The sequence below is a fragment of the Oncorhynchus kisutch genome, linkage group LG19, assembly GCF_002021735.2.
Source record: "Oncorhynchus kisutch isolate 150728-3 linkage group LG19, Okis_V2, whole genome shotgun sequence".
Taxonomy (NCBI): Eukaryota; Metazoa; Chordata; class Actinopteri; order Salmoniformes; family Salmonidae; genus Oncorhynchus; species Oncorhynchus kisutch.
The window spans coordinates 49122357-49141682 of record NC_034192.2 but is presented as its reverse complement, the minus strand read 5'-3'; the positions used below and the strand labels follow the sequence as shown (position 1 = coordinate 49141682).

Below are 19326 nucleotides of genomic sequence, written 5' to 3'. Positions count from 1 at the left end.
GTACTTGTTCACTGAACCAAATCACTCTTTCAATTTGGATACATATTCAATATAAGTATCTGCCTTTCATGATGCAATATTCAGTTTACTTTTGAAATTATTTTCTTGTCATTTGTCACTACAATCAACTATCACTTAAACAAACTGCTCAGAACAGGTAACTAGTGAAGCAAAATGATGTCGTACATAGTCAAAGGTGCACTATGCAAAATCACTCTGCCATTTCCTAGTTGCTAAAATTGTAATAGTTTGCCTAATTTCAGTTAGTGATAAAACAAGCAATTATAGTCTAGAGAATCATCTAAACCGCTGTGAAATATATATTTTCCATAACCAAATAGATTGTATTTTCAGCTGGTGTAGAAAACTGAAAATAAAGGATGCAAAAACAAAACTAGCGTACGTAGAGCAGATCTACCGCTTCTTAGACTTGCATTCATTGAGAAAGAAATGTGAGTTATAGATCTGTCAATGTGAATTTTGTCAGGTCACCCAAAAAGTTACATATTGCAGCTTTAACATATAGTTTGATAACTGCTAAACACTGTTAATTTCTAGATGTTTTTTTCTCCATCATAAATGTAGCAATTTGACATCAATATATGTTGGAAGGTAAAACCAAATCCTATATGGATGTGGCTGTAAATACTACATCATTATTTTCCATCAGCCAGTGTGCTTCAATAGGACAAAGTTGAAATAATCACTCTATAGGGCTCCTGAGTTGTCACTACACACCCTGGTTTGATTCTAGACTGTGTGCACAATTGACATTTGTATCTTGTTTTTTTGTACTATAACTTTCTTTTTTTTTATTACCAAATAACGAACCTATAATTATCCTATGTATTGGTGACTAAATGTTGACATGGTACTTCACAAAAACAATACAAAAATAAAACTGTAGCTGGCTCGACACAATTGTTTGCAGTGTTCATTATGTATGTATATTGGCACTATTCCATTTTGGTTCAATATTTATCAGTTTTATTATGTGAAATATACTGTTAACAAATAACAAGAAAACCGTATCAAATGTAATGTGAATATTGCATTGTAAAAAGCAGATGTATGCAAATTGAAAGAGTGATTTGGTGCAGTGAACAAGTGAATTTGTTTGTTGTACTCAGTCAATTGAAAATGTGCTTAAGAGTTTTGAAACGTGCCATTTTGATGATCTGTTTAGACTTTTGTGCTTAGAGTTGTGAAAATGTACCACACTCGTGAAAATTGCACTAAAGTGAGTGGGGGGGGGGGGGGGGGGGGGGAACGGTCAAACTGAAATGTCCAAGAAAGAGAATCTTATCAATGTACTGTAAAAATGATGACACCCTGGAGCTGTTTTCTGTTAAGCCTACTCATCAAAAGGTTCCTCCTTGCCACTCCTATTGCTACAACCAAAGCTAGTTTACAGGTACGGTTTGCACCAAACCTTTGTTCATGGGAACATGGATGTCTAATCTATGGAAGCCTGTTCCTGTTGTCCACCGGGGCATTCCAATCTTCTTTCTAAACTGGCTCTAACCAGAATAGAAAGATGTGGGAAGCCCCGGTGCACAACTGAGCAAGAGGACAAGTACATTAGTGTGTCAAGTTTGAGAAACAAATGCTTCACAAGTCCTCAACTGGCAGCATCATTAAATAGTACCCACAAAACACCAATCTCAACGTCAACAGTGAAGAGGCGACTCCGGGATGCTGGCCTTCTAGGCAGAGTTCCTCTGTCCAGTGTCTGTATTCTTTTGCCCATCTTAATATTTTATTTTTATTGGCCAGTCTGAGATATGGCTTTTTCTTTGCAACTCTGCCTAGAAGGCCAGCATCCCGGAGTCGCCTCTTCACTGTTGATGTTGAGACTGGTGTTTTGTGGGTACTACTTAATGAAGCTGCCAGTTGAGGACTTGTGAGGCATCTGGTTCTCAAACTAGACACTAATGTCCTTGTCCTCTTGATCAATTGTGCAACGGGGCCTCCCACTCTTCTTTCTATTGCAATGAAATGTGTAGTTTGTTTTTGTGTGATGTAATATATATATATATATATATATATATATATATATATATATTACACACACACACACACACACACACACACCAATGGCCAGAGTTGAATGGAACACCTTAGTGACTGTTCCCTCTGCTATATACATATCTGTTTATTTTATGTGATGCTAAAAGGCTCATACAATACAAATATTTTTTTAATGTTTTTTCACAGTGATAGCGACTCCGACTGGGAGGCCCCGGTGCCAAGCTGCCCGCTCTACCTGTGCCCCCAGTGGTGTTCATATGCCACAGTTCATTACTGCAGGCATGACTGTGCCTCAGAGCCAAAAGGGCACAGCATGGAGGCGTCATTGTGTTCTGTGTCGCATGAAATGCACCACTTGTTCAGTTTACCTCTGCTTTACATCAGAAAGAGACTGCTATGGGACATGGCACAGGCAGCAAAATATTATGACGAGGACTTCCAAGGGGTGTGTACATTTTTTTTTTTTTTTTGTGTGTGTGTGTGTGAGAATTGCTTTTGATATGTTGTATGTAGTTATTTGCACTGCTGTATATAGTTATAGGTCATTTCACCAATTCGGCCACTTGGGTACATTTGGGCAACTTGTGTGGGACACCTGGGTGACTTCATGCTAAATGTCATGTAGCTTACTGTCACGCCTTGGTCTTAGTATTTTGTGTTTTCTTTAATTATTTGTTCAGGCCAGGGTGTGGCATGGGTTATTGTGTTGTCGTATTGTTTTTTTTTTGGTAGGCATTGGGATTGTGGTTGATTAGGGGTGTGTCGAGTGTAGGCTTGGCTGCCTGAGGCGGTTCTCGATCAGAGTCAGGTGATTCTTGTTGTCTCTGATGGGGAACCGTATTTAGGTAGCCTGAGTTTCACTTTGTATTTCGTGGGTGATTGTTCCTGTCTCTGTGTAGTTTCACCAGATAGGCTGTAATTAAGTTTCACGTTCCGTTTGTTGTTTTGTATTTATCAGTTATTTCATGTATCGTTGTTTTCTTCATTAAAATCATGAGTAACCACTACGCTGCATTTCGGTCCGACTCTTTCAACAAACGAAGAACGCCGTTACACTTACCCATTCCTGAAGTTATCAGTCTCAAACTTTGCACACCTACAGTTGCCCTCTTGTGTCATCCATCAAAATGATCTCCAGCATCCTATTCTAGTACATGTGAAAGATGATACTACAACAATAAAAAACAGAAAACATATGCTCTCTTTCTCTTTTCTTCCACCAGATCTGTGTTATATTCTCCTACATTCAATTAACATTTCCACAAACTTCAGAATGTTTCCATTCAAATGATACAAAGAATATGCATATCCTTGCCTCTGGGACTGAGCTACAGTCAGTTAGATTTGGGTATGTCTTCAGGAGGAAATTGAGAACAAAGGGTTGCAGCCATAACAGGTTAAACCAGTTACTCCAAACCTGTTGACAGGAATAAATACTCAGACACTTCTACCTGAAGCAAGTAATGAAGTCTCTGTAAATGTAGCCTATTGGGCAGGCTGTGCTGCAGCTGGTGCATGTTGGGATATGTCCTTGCCACTCCAGCATAACTGTAACGCATTTGCACTTCAAAAAGACTCATTCAAACTTGCTTTCTAGTCGGCAACGACCATGTCATAATGAAAGATGATGTTCAAGCACTTTATGCTGGGTTTGTTTGAATACATGACGCTTTGACATGTGTTACAGCCAAAGCTTCCTACTTCTGACAGTCAAACGCTGTCGTTAAATCAAACTAGAGCATCATAAATAGTCAGCAAATAATCAAAAGGTGTTAATAAGCCATCTGCGAGTTTGTTCTTATTTAAAGGATTTTTCAATCCAAGAGTGATATTTTGCCTTATTGATCACCAAAATACAAAATGTACGAAATAGCTTCAAAATTGTCATTATAGGCTCTTATGCTCTTTTGTATATGGGCTGAACAACCATGATTGACAATCCATATAGGCCTACTGAAGTAAATAATAATAACAAATTAATGAAAACAATGATGCATTACATACATTAACCTAATATTCATATAGGTCTGATAATGGCACTGCTTTAGCGAAGACTAAGCCACCATAATTGTTATTTTGCAATTATGTAATAAATTACTTAACACATGATATTTCCTGTATGGGGAAACAAGATGAGGGGAACACATCTCGACAATCTGGTAAAAAAAAATAAAGTAAAGGACTGAGTAGTCTATACTCGGAAAAGGAAAGTCGTTTGCTAAGTTTCAATGAACTTGTCCAGTGATTTTGTTTTGACGACATTTAGAAAAGTCGCATATAGAAAAATATTCGACAATTGCCAGCCAGCTACGGTGCATTTCCATTTAAACATCTTGTGTCGCAGTAGCTGTCTTTTATCGGTGCAATAAAAAGACAGACAATTCATTCATCAATTAAATTGCAGGTGAACATACAGGCCTATTTAGGACGAAAGTGACAAATATGGTGATTGAAAATAATTGAAATGTTAGCTAGGCGGCTATTTCAGTGGCTGATTGACTGATGTGCTATATACAGCTCTGATATCATTACAGATGAGACATTAAGGTATGATTTCAACGCTCTTGATTGATTACAATTGTAACACTTCCAGAGCCCTTATATTTGCAAAAAAATAGTGTAATGTTTTAATAATAATGAGGCAATTGAAGTGTTTCCATTACCCATTTAGGCCAATTGCGCAGTTTCATGTCTACGGTAGCCCGTAAAAGCCCGAACAGATATAATGCAAGATTTCAGTAATGTTTGCCATATTCTCATAATTATAATGTGCCAACGTATCGCCACGGCCCGTGCCATGGTGAAACGTGCACTCCTGTAGATCGGAAACAATTGGATGGTTAAACTTGCCAGACAACCACAAAAGTAAGGCGAAGCAATTCAGGCATTCTTGACAGTCTGAACAATCCTTGTCCTGCAAATACACATTATTTGTATAGTTGAATGTTTATTTTGCAAGCAATAGGCATTTAAAAATAAATGTGAAGTGAAACGTTAGTTACACCGTGGCATAAAGTGCCCAACGTAGCTACCTTCAAAATGATTCGGCAATGACCATTCTTTTCGAAAAACACCGTTTCCGTTTTAATTTGTCGCAATAAAGAAAGTTCTACAAAACAGAAAGTCACCCTGTGGAACGAATAAAAATCTTTCCGATCTTTAGGTTTCTCCTGTATCTGCCGCTTCTATTAGACCTTGTAATGATTTTTGTGACATTGCTTTTGTCGAATAAACTCGTGTCAATGGAAATATGTCTAATGTAGGCTACATTCACTTTAGGTTAACAAGACCAACAAATAATGAAAATTGTAGGTATCAAAAATATAAACTGATTTCTATTATACCATGTAAAATTAGGCTAATGCTTATTTTGATACTTGATTAATAAGCCGAAACCGTTACAATACCTTCTTCAATGGATAAGCAGAGTGTAAATAATCAAACTAATCTTAGGAAAACGCTCCAGATCATACGTTAAATGTTACCATTTTTCATGAAGTCTCGTAGCCTAACCTACAAAACGGATATGAAATAATATTCTCCACTCTCTAAAGTCTCATTTATTCACCAGGTATTATTTTGAAAATATAGTGTACTTACAAGCGCTACTCCACAAAAATACTCTCTTGACGCACTCGTAGACGGTGCTGAATGGTCAGTCATTTATGATTATCTCCTATAATAGCTTTCGACCATCTCTCCCCACCCAAAAGAGTGTACCAACCTACAGCTATCCACCCTATGACTGTAGCTGAATTTTAAAAAAAAAGGTCCAATGAGCTGTTTTAATCTCATGATCTAATAATTTATTGGAAAAATGTAATTGTTAAGTACCTTACTGTGATTCTTTTCAATTAAAATCGTCGATTAAAAAATATAAAATAGCTTCTTAGCAAAGAGCAATTTCTCAAGATAAAAGTTTGCTAGGACTGTCTGGGAGTGGTCTGAGTGGGGAAAACTAGCTGTTATTGGCAGAGAGGTTTGGAGCTCTCTTTCTAATTGCCTGGTGATGTCACCAGGCAGGCCAACACTCCATTCCACAACAACAGGCTGACATTGCAGGTGGTCCTTTCAAACAGCTCTTACACCAAATGGGTATCATCATCATTTTCACAATTTCACAGTATTATTCCAACCTCATAGTGTGGAAATAAATATAGCACACATGAAATCAAGTTTGACTGCACTGGGCCTTTAAAATAATCCAAAAAGTAATCTATTTTTCTAAAGTATCAGTCACCTGATTACAATATTTGTGCAGGTATAGTAAGTGATTACAGTTTCAGGTTGTTTGCAATCGTGTAATCAGTTACTCACCAACACTGTTGACAGGAATAAATACTCAGATACTTCTACCTGAAGCAAGAAATTAGGTCTCTGTAAATGTAGCCTATTGGGCAGGCTGTGCTGCAGCTGGTGCATGTTGGGATATGTCCTTGCCACTCCAGCATAGCTGAAATGCATTTGCACTTCAAAAAGGCTCGTTCAAACTTGCATTCTAGTAGGCAACGACCATGTCATAATGACAGATGTTAAAACACTTTATGCTGAGTTTGTTTGAATACAGGCTATATGGATCATATCTAAACATAATTACATTTCCCTGTAAAATAGCGTAAACAGAGTAGGTCCCTCTGAAGATTGCAATCTTGCACCAACTATGGGGCTTTCACAACTGCATAAATAGCACATGACTCTTTGCTATTTGTTACAGCCAAAGCTTCCTACTTCTGACAGTCAAAAGCTGTAGTTAAATCAAACTAGAGCATCATAAATAGTCAGCAAATAATCCAAAGGTGTTTACAGTCTATCCGAGAGTTTGTTCTTATTAAAATTCGTTTTCAATCCAAGAGTGGTGTTTTTCCTTATTGAGCACCAAAATACAAAGTGTACGAAATACCATCAAAACGGTCACTGTTGGCTCTTATGCTCTTTTGTATATGGGCTGAACAACCATGATTGACAATTCATATAGACCTACTGAAGTAAATAATTATAATAATGAAAACAATGATGCATTAGATATATTAACCTAATATTCATATAGGTCTGATAATGACACTGCTTTAGTGAAGACTAAGCCACCATAATTGTTATTTTGCAATAATATTAAATTACTCGAAAATAACTTGACCATTGATTTGTTTTGACGACATTTAGAAAAGTCGCACGTAGAAAATGTTATTCGACAATTGCCAGTCATCTACGGTGCATTTCCATTTAGCCATCTTAGGCCTAAATTATGTTAATAATGAGTATGATTTGATCTTTGATTATGAATTTGATTGGATACATGTTATTTGTTTCCTTTGTGATGCAGCACAGACTACTCAGTAAATATACCACTTTATGGTTGAAGGAATTCCTGCCTCAGTCTCTTCCATTCCTCTGTCACGTGACCGACCACCTGTTCACCTTCACTGTCAGTCATCCTACCTGTCCAGCTACCCACACAGATTCTACTAATCTTTCAAGGCATAATAATACCTGGTGAATAAATGAGACTTTGGAGAGCGGAACCAGACTTAATGAAAAATGGTAACATTTAACGTATGATCTGGAGCGTTTTTCTAAGATTAGTTTGATTATTTACACTCTGCTTATCCATTGAAGAAGGTATTGTAACTGTTTCGGGCTTTTATTAACCACCCAGATGAATCAATTATCAATGTACGCCATAGCCTAATTTTACATGGAATTATAGAAATCAGTAGGCCTACCTCGTTTATATTTTTGATACCTACAATTTTCATTATTTGTTGGTCTTGTTAACCTAAAAAGTGAATGTAGCCTACATTAGACATGTTTCCATTGACACGGGTTTATTCGACAAAAGCAATGTCGCAAAAAAAAACATTACGTCTTATAGAAGCGGCAGATACAGGAGAAACCTTCTAAAGATCGGAAACATTTTTATTCGTTCCACAGGGGTGATAAATGTTGATGGAAATTGTGTTTTTCGAAAAAAGGGTAATTGCCGAATCATTTGAATGTAGCTACGTTGGGCACGTTATGTCACGGTGTAACTGTAACGTTCCACTTCACATTTAATCTTAAATGCCTACTGCTTGCAAAATAAACATTCAACTATACAAATGATGTTTATTTGCAGGACACAAATGCCTGAATTGCTTCGCCTTACTTTTGTGGTTGTCTGGCAAGTTTAACCATCCAATTGTTTCCGATCTACAGGAGTGCACGTTTCACCATGGCACCGACCATGGCGATACGTTGGCACATAAGTATGAGAATATTGCAAACATTACTGAATTCTTGCATTATATCTGTTCGGGCTTTTACGGGCTACCGTAGACATCTTTTATTGCACCGACAAAAAACAGCTATTGCGACACAAAGATGGCTAAATGGAAATGCACCGTAGATGACTGGCAATTGTCGAATAAAATTTTCTACGTGCGACTTTTCTAAATGTCGTCAAAACAAATCAATGGTCAAGTTCATGGAATCTTATATTTTCGAGTAATTTAATATTATTGCAAAATAACAATTATGGTGGCTTAGTCTTCACTAAAGCAGTGTCATTATCAGACCTATATGAATATTAGGTTAATATATCTAATGCATCATTGTTTTCATTATTATAATTATTTACTTCAGTAGGTCTATATGAATTGTCAATCATGGTTGTTCAGCCCATATACAAAAGAGCATAAGAGCCAACAGTGACCGTTTTGATGGTATTTCGTACACTTTGTATTTTGGTGCTCAATAAGGAAAAACACCACTCTTGGATTGAAAACGAATTTTAATAAGAACAAACTCTCGGATAGACTGTAAACACCTTTGGATTATTTGCTGACTATTTATGATGCTCTAGTTTGATTTAACTACAGCTTTTGACTGTCAGAAGTAGGAAGCTTTGGCTGTAACAAATAGCAAAGAGTCATGTGCTATTTATGCAGTTGTGAAAGCCCCATAGTTGGTGCAAGATTGCAATCTTCAGAGGGACCTACTCTGTTTACGCTATTTTACAGGGAAATGTAATTATGTTTAGATATGATCCATATAGCCTGTATTCAAACAAACTCAGCATAAAGTGTTTTAACATCTGTCATTATGACATGGTCGTTGCCTACTAGAATGCAAGTTTGAACGAGCCTTTTTGAAGTGCAAATGCATTTCAGCTATGCTGGAGTGGCAAGGACATATCCCAACATGCACCAGCTGCAGCACAGCCTGCCCAATAGGCTACATTTACAGAGACCTAATTTCTTGCTTCAGGTAGAAGTATCTGAGTATTTATTCCTGTCAACAGTGTTGGTGAGTAACTGATTACACGATTGCAAACAACCTGAAACTGTAATCACTTACTATACCTGCACAAATATTGTAATCAGGTGACTGATACTTTAGAAAAATAGATTACTTTTTGGATTATTTTAAAGGCCCAGTGCAGTCAAACTTGATTTCATGTGTGCTATATTTATTTCCACACTATGAGGTTGGAATAATACTGTGAAATTGTGAAAATGATGATGATACCCATTTGGTGTAAGAGCTGTTTGAAAGGACCACCTGCAATGTCAGCCTGTTGTTGTGGAATGGAGTGTTGGCCTGCCTGGTGACATCACCAGGCAATTAGAAAGAGAGCTCCAAACCTCTCTGCCAATAACAGCTAGTTTTCCCCACTCAGACCACTCCCAGACAGTCCTAGCAAACTTTTATCTTGAGAAATTGCTCTTTGCTAAGAAGCTATTTTATATTTTTTAATCGACGATTTTAATTGAAAAGAATCACAGTAAGGTACTTAACAATTACATTTTTCCAATAAATTATTAGATCATGAGATTAAAACAGCTCATTGGACCTTTTTTTTAAAATTCAGCTACAGTCATAGGGTGGATAGCTGTAGGTTGGTACACTCTTTTGGGTGGGGAGAGATGGTCGAAAGCTATTATAGGAGATAATCATAAATGACTGACCATTCAGCACCGTCTACGAGTGCGTCAAGAGGGTATTTTTGTGGAGTAGCGCTTGTAAGTACACTATATTTTCAAAATAATACCTGGTGAATAAATGAGACTTTAGAGAGTGGAGAATATTATTTCATATCCGTTTTGTAGGTTAGGCTACGAGACTTCATGAAAAATGGTAACATTTAACGTATGATCTGGAGCGTTTCCTAAGATTAGTTTGATTATTTACACTCTGCTTATCCATTGAAGAAGGTATTGTAACGGTTTCGGCTTATTAATCAAGTATCAAAATAAGCATTAGCCTAATTTTACATGGTATAATAGAAATCTGTTTATATTTTTGATACCTACAATTTTCATTATTTGTTGGTCTTGTTAACCTAAAGTGAATGTAGCCTACATTAGACATATTTCCATTGACACGAGTTTATTCGACAAAAGCAATGTCACAAAAAAATCATTACAAGGTCTAATAGAAGCGGCAGATACAGGAGAAACCTAAAGATCGGAAAGATTTTTATTCGTTCCACAGGGTGACTTTCTGTTTTGTAGAACTTTCTTTATTGCGACAAATGAAAACGGAAACGGTGTTTTTCGAAAAGAATGGTCATTGCCGAATCATTTTGAAGGTAGCTACGTTGGGCACTTTATGCCACGGTGTAACTAACGTTTCACTTCACATTTATTTTTAAATGCCTACTGTTTGCAAAATAAACATTCAACTATACAAATAATGTGTATTTGCAGGACAAGGATTGTTCAGACTGTCAAGAATGCCTGAATTGCTTCGCCTTACTTTTGTGGTTGTCTGGCAAGTTTAACCATCCAATTGTTTCCGATCTACAGGAGTGCACGTTTCACCATGGCACGGACCGTGGCGATACGTTGGCACATTATAATTATGAGAATATTGCAAACATTACTGAAATCTTGCATTATATCTGTTCGGGCTTTTACGGGCTACCGTAGACATGAAACTGCGCAATTGGCCTAAAGGGGTAATGGAAACACTTCAATTGCCTCATTATTATTAAAATATTACACTATTTTTTTGCAAATATAAGGGCTCTGAAAGTGTTACAAATGTAATCAATCAAGAGCGTTGAAATCATACCTTAATGTCTCATCTGTAATGATATCAGAGCTGTATATAGCACATCAGTCAATCAGCCACTGAAATAGCCGCCTAGCTAACATTTCAATTATTTTCAATCACCATATTTGTCACTTTCGTCCTAAATAGGCCTGTATGTTCACCTGCAATTTAATTGATGAATGAATTGTCTGTCTTTTTATTGCACCGATAAAAGACAGCTACTGCGACACAAGATGTTTAAATGGAAATGCACCGTAGCTGGCTGGCAATTGTCGAATATTTTTCTATATGCGACTTTTCTAAATGTCGTCAAAACAAAATCACTGGACAAGTTCATTGAAACTTAGCAAACGACTTTCCTTTTCCGAGTATAGACTACTCAGTCCTTTACTTTATTTTTTTTTACCAGATTGTCGAGATGTGTTCCCCTCATCTTGTTTCCCCATACAGGAAATATCATGTGTTAAGTAATTTATTACATAATTGCAAAATAACAATTATGGTGGCTTAGTCTTCGCTAAAGCAGTGCCATTATCAGACCTATATGAATATTAGGTTAATGTATGTAATGCATCATTGTTTTCATGGCACAAGAACTTTAACCATTCGCGTTTCAATGTGGAGAAGGCTGATGCTGATGGGATGTATCGACTTGCTATTACAAACACGGACCCAACAGATGAAGCCGTTTACTATTGTGCAGTGAGAACAGCCTATGAAGTCAACTTTATCAATGGGACTCTTTTACTATTAAAAGGTAATCATAGTGCCTAAATACTATTAACATTAGTACATTTACATGTTATTCACACAGCTCGCATTGTACCCACTGTGTTGTGTGAATTGTTTGAATGCCAGTAGTAGCATACACATATGTGTTATTACAAAATAAAAACCCTCATTAATGTATACAATTAGCTGACAAAACTGAACTCTTAGAATCTTTGTGAAGCATGTGATATATTAGAGAATCGAAACATCTATCCCATTTAGGTAAGAATCACCAGAGGTCACACTACCATACCGTGGTGCAGAGGCCAGTGTCTGACCCAGTCCATCCAGGACACTCTGTGACTCTGCAGTGTACAGTACTCTCTGAGACCTGTACAGGAGAACACAGTGTGTGCTGGTTCAGAGCCGGATCAGGAGAATCCCATCCAGGAGTCATTTACACCTCTGGGAACAAGAGTGGTGAGTGTAAGAAGAGCCCTGAAACTCCCTCTCCTACACATAGCTGTGTCTTCAGCCTCTCCAAGAACAACCTCAGCCCCTCTGATGCTGTGACTTACTACTGCGCTGTGGCCACATGTGGTGAGATCCTGGTCGGCAACGGAACAAAACTGGATGCCAAATGTACTTTTATGACCACTATTAATGTAAAGGATCAGATGGGAAGAAGCCTCGTAACCTTAGAACTGATTAACATTGCACCATAATAACAAACTGAGGTCAACAATCAATTAAAATGCCTACTAAGATATATGGAACTTACAATGCAGCCTTTAAAAAGATTGGACTGTCACGCCCTGACCATAGAGAGCCTTTTTATTCCCTATTTTGGTTAGGTCAGGGTGTGACTAGGGTGAGTAATCAAGGTTGTTTTATTTCTATGTTGGCCTGGTATGGTTTCAAATCAAATCAAATTGTATTTGTCACATACACATGGTTAGCAGATGTTAATGCGAGTGTAGCGAAATGCTTGTGCTTCTAGTTCCGACAATGCAGTTATAACCAACAAGTAATCTAACTAACAATTCCAAAACTACTGTCTTATACACAGTGTAAGGGGATAAAGAATATGTACATAAGGATATATGAATGAGTGATGGTACAGAGCAGCATAGGCAAGATACAGTAGATGGTATCGAGTACAGTATATACATATGAGATGAGTATGTAAACAAAGTGGCATAGTTAAAGTGGCTAGTGATACATGTATTACATAAGGATGCAGTCGATGATATAGAGTACAGTATATACGTATGCATATGAGATGAATAATGTAGGGTAAGTAACATTATATAAGGTAGCATTGTTTAAAGTGGCTAGTGATATATTTACATCATTTCCCATCAATTCCCATTATTAAAGTGGCTGGAGTTGAGTCAGTGTCAGTGTCAGTGTGTTGGCAGCAGCCACTCAATGTTAGTGGTGGCTGTTTAACAGTCTGATGGCCTTGAGATAGAAGCTGTTTTTCAGTCTCTCGGTCCCAGCTTTGATGCACCTGTACTGACCTCGCCTTCTGGATGATAGCGGGGTGAACAGGCAGTGGCTCGGGTGGTTGATGTCCTTGATGATCTTTATGGCCTTCCTGTAACATCGGGTGGTGTAGGTGTCCTGGAGTGCAGGTAGTTTGCCCCCGGTGATGAGTTGTGCAGACCTCACTATCCTCTGGAGAGCCTTACGGTTGTGGGCGGAGCAGTTGCCGTACCAGGCGGTGATACAGCCCGCCAGGATGCTCTCGATTGTGCATCTGTAGAAGTTTGTGAGTGCTTTTGGTGACAAGCCGAATTTCTTCAGCCTCCTGAGGTTGAAGAGGCGCTGTTGCGCCTTCTTCACGATGCGGTCTGTGTGAGTGGACCAATTCAGTTTGTCTGTGATGTGTATGCCGAGGAACTTAAAACTTGCTACCCTCTCCACTACTGTTCCATCGATGTGGATAGGGGGGTGTTCCCTCTGCTGTTTCCTGAAGTCCACAATCATCTCCTTAGTTTTGTTGACGTTGAGTGTGAGGTTATTTTCCTGACACCACACTCCGAGGGCCCTCACCTCCTCCCTGTAGGCCGTCTCGTCGTTGTTGGTAATCAAGCCTACCACTGTTGTGTCGTCCGCAAACTTGATGATTGAGTTGGAGGCGTGCGTGGCCACGCAGTCGTGGGTGAACAGGGAGTACAGGAGAGGGCTCAGAACGCACCCTTGTGGGGCCCCAGTGTTGAGGATCAGCGGGGAGGAGATGTTGTTGCCTACCCTCACCACCTGGGGGCGGCCCGTCAGGAAGTCCAGTACCCAGTTGCACAGGGCGGGGTCGAGACCCAGTGTCTCGAGCTTGATGACGAGCTTGGAGGGTACTATGGTGTTGAATGCCGAGCTGTAGTCGATGAACAGCATTCTCACATAGGTATTCCTCTTGTCCAGATGGGTTAGGGCAGTGTGCAGTGTGGTTGAGATTGCATCGTCTGTGGACCTATTTGGGCGGTAAGCAAATTGGAGTGGGTCTAGGGTGTCAGGTAGGGTGGAGGTGATATGGTCCTTGACTAGTCTCTCAAAGCACTTCATGATGACGGAAGTGAGTGCTACGGGGTGGTAGTCGTTTAGCTCAGTTACCTTAGCTTTCTTGGGAACAGGAACAATGGTGGCCCTCTTGAAGCATGTGGGAACAGCAGACTGGTAAAGGGATTGATTGAATATGTCCGTAAACACACCGGCCAGCTGGTCTGCGCATGCTCTGAGGGCGCGGCTGGGGATGCCGTCTGGGCCTGCAGCCTTGCGAGGGTTAACACGTTTAAATGTCTTACTCACCTCGGCTGCAGTGAAGGAGAGTCTGCATGTTTTCGTTGCAGGCCGTGTCAGTCAGGTAGTTGTTTATCGTTGTCTCTGATTTGGGATCATATTTAGGCAGCCATTTCCCCACTGTGTTTTGTGGGATCTTGTTTTTGTATTGGTACCTGTGAGCACTCCAGAACGTCACGTTCAGCTTATTCTTTGTTGTTTTATTGTGCGGTTCACTTATAATAAAAAATGTGGAACCCATATCACGCTGAGCTTTGATCTGAGTATGCTTACGAAGATCGTGACATGGACAAAGAACCTCCTATTGTTCATTATTTTGTTATTAGAACATAAAAAGCTGTTTTCATTGTATTGTTATTATGTTCTCCATGTATTTGTAGTAGGGATGGACTGTAATGCACTGGTTCCAGTTGGTATTGGTCTGTGTGGAGCATTGACAATCTGGACCCTCTATTTCTGAAACTATCTGCCACCATTGTCGCAACCCCTATTACCAGCCTGTTCAAACTCTCTTTCATATCGTCTGAGATCCCCAAGGATTGGAAAGCTGCCGCAGTCATCCCCCTCTTCAAAGGGGGAGACACCCTGGACCCAAACTGTTACAGACCTATATCCATCCTGCCCTGCCTATCTCAGGTCTTCGAAAGCCAAGTCAACAAACAGGTCACTGACCATCTCGAATCCCACCGTACCTTCTCCGCTGTGCAATCTGGTTTCCGAGCCGGTCATGGGTGCACCTCAGCCACACTCAAGGTACTAAACGATATCATAACCGCCATCGATAAAAGACAGTACTGTGCAGCCGTCATCGACCTTGCCAAGGCTTTCGACTGTCAATCACCATATTCTTATCGGCAGACTCAGTAGCCTCGGTTTTTCGGATGACTGCCTTGCCTGGTTCACCAATTACTTTGCAGACAGAGTTCAGTGTGTCAAATCGGAGGGCATGCTGTCCGGTCCTCTGGCAGTCTCTATGGGGGTGCCACAGGGTTCAATTCTCGGGCCGACTCTTTTCTCTGTGTATATCAATGATGTTGCTCTTGCTGCGGGCGATTCCCTGATCCACCTCTACGCAGACGACACCATTCTATATACTTTCGGCCCGTCTTTGGACACTGTGCTATCTAACCTCCAAACAAGCTTCAATGCCATACAACACTCCTTCCGTGGCCTCCAACTGCTCTTAAACGCTAGTAAAACCAAATGCATGCTTTTCAACCGGTCGCTGCCTGCACCCGCATGCCCGACTAGCATTCCGACCTAGAATATGTGGACGTCTATAAGTACCTAGGTGTCTGGCTAGACTGCAAACTCTCCTTCCAGACTCATATCAAACATCTCCAATCGAAAATCAAATCAAGAGTCGGCTTTCTATTCCGCAACAAAGCCTCCTTCACTCACGCTGCCAAGCTTACCCTAGTAAAACTGACTATCCTACCGATCCTCGACTTCGGCGATGTCATCTACAAAATGGCTTCCAACACTCTACTCAGCAAACTGGATGCAGTCTATCACAGTGCCATCCGTTTTGTCACTAAAGCACCTTATACCACCCACCACTGCGACTTGTATGCTCTAGTCGGCTGGTCCTCGCTACATATTCGTCGCCAGACCCACTGGCTCCAGGTCATCTACAAGTCCATGCTAGGTAAAGCTCCGCCTTATCTCAGCTCACTGGTCACGATGGCAACACCCATCCGTAGCACGCGCTCCAGCAGGTGTATCTCACTGATCATCCCTAAAGCCAACACCTCATTTGGCCGCCTTTCGTTCCAGTACTCTGCTGCCTGTGACTGGAACGAATTGCAAAAATCGCTGAAGTTGGAGACTTTTATCTCCCTCACCAACTTCAAACATCAGCTATCTGAGCAGCTAACCGATCGCTGCAGCTGTACATAGTCTATTGGTAAATAGCCCACCCTTTTCACCTACCTCATCCCCATACTGTTTTTATTTATTTACTTTTCTGCTCTTCTGCACACCAATATCTCTACCTGTACATGACCATCTGATCATTTATCACTCCAGTGTTAATCTGCAAAATTGTAATTATTTGCCTACCTCCTCATGCCTTTTGCACACATTGTATATAGACCCCCCCCCCCTTTGTTTTCTACTGTGTTATTGACTTGTTAATTGTTTACTCCATGTGTAACTCTTTATTGTATGCTCACACTGCTATGCTTTATCTTAGCCAGGTCGCAGTTGCAAATGAGAACTTGTTCTCAACTAGCCTACCTGGTTAAATAAAGGTGAAAAAATGTTTGATGTTGAATGCTGTGTTACTGTTCTTCATCCACTCAAGTCAAAAGGAAACAAACGGTGAGTATTAAACTGGTGCTGGAATTTAATAACTTTTGTCATAATTAAATAACTGGTGCTAAAATTTGCCATTTTCTTGACTACATGAAACATTGAATTTTAAACAATTAAATCATTTAATTATATTTATACAAATCATCATGTTGGGAGGCTATTCAAAGTTGGACCATTTCGTAAAAATAACATACTTCCTACGTACACAATTTAGTTAGGAAAAAGACTGACTTGTTTGAATATTTTCCTGTAGTCTAATCAATGTTTGTTTGATTTATTAGTGTCCTCAGCAACCAGTCTAGAGACAATAAGCTCAGAGCAGCTATTCAAAGAGTGAGCTGGTTACAAGTCAAGTGCTCTAATTTCCTGTTTATCTTTATGTATCTCTGATGTTACGGATACAGGTATGCTGTGTGTGTGTATCCTGTGTTCTTTTCTCTCCTTCTCTCCTCACAGGTGGCAATCATCACTCCCCAATCAGTCACCAATCAATCATCAATCAGAAGACACACCTCCTATTTCCATTACCCTATCACATCCCCTTTCCCTTGGTTTAAAAACCCTGTCCCATGTTTCCTCTTAAACTCGATCTCTCTGTGTCTCAATCTCACTGTCATACAATCTCTCGGTAGTTCTGTTTGTTTTAGCATCTCCAGATCACTTTGTACCCACCTGGGAGTATTGTTTGTGTTATGGTGTTTGATGGTGGGAAAAGGGGGAACCAAGACAAGTCACCCATGGGCATACATTACCCGTAGGAATACTTTGTATAAAAACACTAGTTAGAACTGGTCGGACCACTCACTGTATTTTGGGTTAGCTGTTGGTGAAGTAGTCTAGCTTAGGGGTGGTTTTGGATACTTATTATTTCTTTCCTTGAGTCCAGCTCAGCCCCTTTTCCTGCTCCCCCCATTACCGTGTGTTTTCCAATAAACCATGAGTGTTTGACGGTAATTTAGTTGTCTGTGGTTATTTTGTTCTCTCTTTTTCACTATTATAATTTGCATGAGTTATGTTACAGGTCTCGTTACCACCCCTCCTAAGCTGTCGGGCCAAAAGGGATTTGTAACATCTGACATTGTGTTGCTCACACACTCCCAACATGTTGTTATGCTGGCACCATACTGTTATTCTGGCACCATACTGTTATGCAGGCACCATACTGTTATGCTGGGGGGGTGGATAGATGGGGTTAATAATTAGTTTTTTAAGTATGTGACTACTCTTAATGATTAACATCAATTCTATAATTAAGATGAGTGATTCACTCATCTCATGAATTGCTGTTTTTGTCTCCATGTTCCTTCTCAGGGATTCAGTGGTGACTGGCTACAATACACTGCAGTGACCTTTACGACCAAGACAACTGGAACCAGGAGAAAGAAATGAAAGAACAGGGGGAGCATCCAATCGGTCAACCAGTTGCAACCTGACAGAAACAAGCAATCTTTTTTTACAGACATAGATTACAGTTTGTTTTCTATAGTTTAAAGGGGTGTAAATCCCAGAGTTACTAGCCAATCCTGCTTGTGCTTTCTTGTTTCTTTGATGATTTCTGAAATGAAGTGTGAATGCATGTGCAGTATGTTTAATTAGTCCATTTCAAAGAGTTGAACTTTGACAATTGTATAAATCAACTGTAATTTTTTTTAAAGCTCCATTTTTTTTTTTAAATAACATGATGAATCAGACAATGTTTAATGATAAAGTGATTTGATGATCCTACACAGTCCTACTGGTACATGCTGGTGCGTTACAGCTATAATCATGCTGCTGGAACTGAAGAAATACTGTTGACTGTAATTAACCTATATTTAAATACAATGTTTAAGGTATGCTATCTTATTGTTTGTTTCATGGGTTACAGTAAATATCACAAAATCATACATTTAGGGAAAATTATTAAAACAAAAATGGATCCATAATACAATTGTACATTATAGCAAATAGAGAAATTACTTCAAATGGGGATGATCAACAAAAATGTGAAATACCTTAATTGCAACAAACTTTACTGTAGATAAAATAGTTAAGTAATCCTTGTCCGAGCCAGAACGGCTCATAGGTTCAATATTTAATAGTGGAAGGCAGCTTGATTGTCAGGGGTGTGTACGGGAGGCGAAGTCAGGTGCAGGAGAGCAGAGTGTATTAACTTGTTATGGCTGCAATCCCCCTATCGGGATAAGTGTCATTAACAACCGCTGAATAGCGTAGCGCTACATACTATAAATATGTATATTTATGAAATCACAAGTGCAATATAGGAAAACACAGCTTAGCCTTTTGTTATTCCACCTGTCGTGTCAGAATTTGAAATTATGCTTTACAGCGAAAGCAATCCAAGCGTTTGTGTAAATTTATCGATCGCACGATAAACATTAAGTACACTTAGCATCAGGTAGCTCGGTCACAAAAATCAGAAAAGCAATCAAATTA

At 39.4% G+C, this 19326-nt stretch overlaps 1 long non-coding RNA gene and 1 gene segment (V, D, J or C); both read left to right on the top strand.

Annotated features, from left to right (window-relative positions):
• Positions 1-8869: 8869 nt before the first annotated feature.
• On the top strand, positions 8870-18735 carry LOC116355102 (uncharacterized). The gene is made up of 2 exons (XR_004204347.1): positions 8870-10028; positions 18202-18735. It is a non-coding gene; the product is annotated as an uncharacterized LOC116355102 (long non-coding RNA).
• On the top strand, positions 10036-12675 carry LOC116355101 (Ig kappa chain V region K29-213-like). The segment is given in 2 exon segments: positions 10036-11821; positions 12058-12675. Coding segments are annotated over 2 exon segments (558 nt in total).
• Positions 18736-19326: the final 591 nt, after the last annotated feature.